Source organism: Triticum dicoccoides, chromosome 3A (genome assembly GCF_002162155.2).
Source record: "Triticum dicoccoides isolate Atlit2015 ecotype Zavitan chromosome 3A, WEW_v2.0, whole genome shotgun sequence".
Classification (NCBI taxonomy): Eukaryota; Viridiplantae; Streptophyta; class Magnoliopsida; order Poales; family Poaceae; genus Triticum; species Triticum dicoccoides.
The window spans coordinates 690,345,129-690,347,077 of NC_041384.1; the positions used below are offsets into that span (position 1 = coordinate 690,345,129).

The window sequence follows — 1,949 nt, forward strand, 5'->3', positions numbered from 1 at the left end:
TTACACAAATGCTTGTATACAATATTCGGATTTCCATTTCCTCTAAGACGCTACACAAATGCTTGCATCCAATATTAGGATTTGCATATCCTCGAAGACATTACACAAATGGTTGTATCAAATATTTGGATTTTCATATCTCTAGTCTTTTTTGGTTCGTAGGATAGGAATATCATAGGAATAGGAAAGTTGTAGAAAATGAAATGACATGTATCTCAAATCCTATGAGTAGAGATAGAAAAAGAGATGCCAATTGGTTCACATCATAGGAATTTTTTCATCGAGTTTGCCTAATATTTATTTTCCTTTGAAATGTGGAGGATACGAACCAATTCTATGTAGGAATAAGAATCCATTCCTATAAATAAAAGGGCTTTAAAAGAAAAAAATCGTATAAGAATCATATCCTATAGAATTTCTATGAAATTCCTACAAACAAAAGAAGACCTAAGACATTATACAAATGCTTGTATCCAATATTTAGATTTCAGTAATCTCTAAGACATTGAATGCATAGCCAAGAGAGGTGCAATAAATAGCACTCACTCTCATTCTTCTCCTCACGCCACCACTCCAACAACTTCTTTTGAGCACTTAGCCATGGCGTTCAGCGGCACCCAGATGCTCGCCGCCTTCACCCTGGGCATTCTCCTCATGGCCTTCTGTAAGTTCACATAACAGATTCTATCGCATCGCAATCCCATGCAATTTAAAATCAAATTGATGAAAAATTTGCTAATTTAATTTTCTGGGGCACACTCTAATTGTATATCACATGCAGGTGTGGAGACTCAGGTATGCATGTCCCGTAGCAAGTCGTACAAAGGCCCTTGCAAGAAACTGCGCTGCACCAAGGCTTGTCACAAAGAGCACTACAAGGGTGGGTTTTGCTCCAGTAAAAAGTCGATCGTTGACGATGAGCTCAACGAAGACGACGGCGAGAACGGCTTTCAAAAACCGCCTAGGAAAAAGTTGTGCATTTGTACATCCTCATGCAGCCAAGCCCCACCACCACCGTCGGAACCTCATGTGCCGGAGCCGCCCGAAGTGCCGGTGCCTGGGCCACCGCCGAGGGCCGGCCATATTTATTGAGTGAGTAAATGGTGGTATGTATGAACCTGAGGTGCCGAGGAAAGAGAGGAAACAACCATTGCTTAATTTGTACACATGCATGATTGACTGCATGGGAGTGATAATAATAATAATCTGAAGTGATCAACAGTAAACACGAGTGTCTCTGCCATGGATTAATAATTCTGAGACGAGGAAGCAAACACTTGGTTGCCCGTGCTCGTCCACCCCGCCCAACAGAAGGTAGTGGGTTGTCTGTTGGTGGTATCTACGCGCACGCGACACACTTATCCGTGTTAGACTGTATATACGTAATCTTATATAGGCTTTGTATTGTATCTCTTGGTATATCAATATAATGAGATAGCCACTCCTTGTTTCAGGGTGTCGAGCCAGTTTCCCAAACCCTATGTTTTACATGGTATCAGATTAGGTTACGATGTCTTCCGCTGCACCACCTCCCACCGCCGCCGCGCCGATCTCGACCGCCGCCACCGCGCCGGCCCTCGCCCCGATGTCGCCTTTCATGGCTTCCCGCCCCCTCGCGACTGCCGTGCCGCCGCCGCCCACTTCCCCGCAGGCTTCGGGGTCTCCAGACGCTCCAATCGTCCCGACCGAGCCCGCGGCGCTGCCAGCCCCTGGCGGCCCTCCTCCGCCGAGTCCGCACCCGTGGTGCGGTGCTCCCGCGCCATCCTATGGTGCGCCCCCGCCGCCGTCATCCTTCTGGCCGGGGTCGGCCTATGCTGCGCCATCGCCGCAACCCTACACAGTCGTGCCGCATTCGCCGCCACCGCACCACTACTACCAGGCGCCGCCGCCGTCCTATGGGGGCGGGCCTCCTCGCCGTACGGTGCCCCTGCAGCGCCCAGCCAAGGTGC

The 1,949-nt window shown here is 48.9% G+C and overlaps 1 protein-coding gene across 1 annotated transcript; it reads left to right on the forward strand.

The window, feature by feature from the left end:
• Window positions 1–566: 566 nt before the first annotated feature.
• LOC119273008 lies at window positions 567–1,150 on the forward strand. Its single transcript, XM_037554329.1, has 2 exons — window positions 567–664; window positions 782–1,150. Exons 1-2 carry the CDS (start codon window positions 601–603, stop codon window positions 1,090–1,092), a joined length of 375 nt encoding a protein of 124 aa, XP_037410226.1. The 5' UTR covers window positions 567–600; the 3' UTR covers window positions 1,093–1,150.
• The last annotated feature ends 799 nt before the right edge of the window (window positions 1,151–1,949 follow it).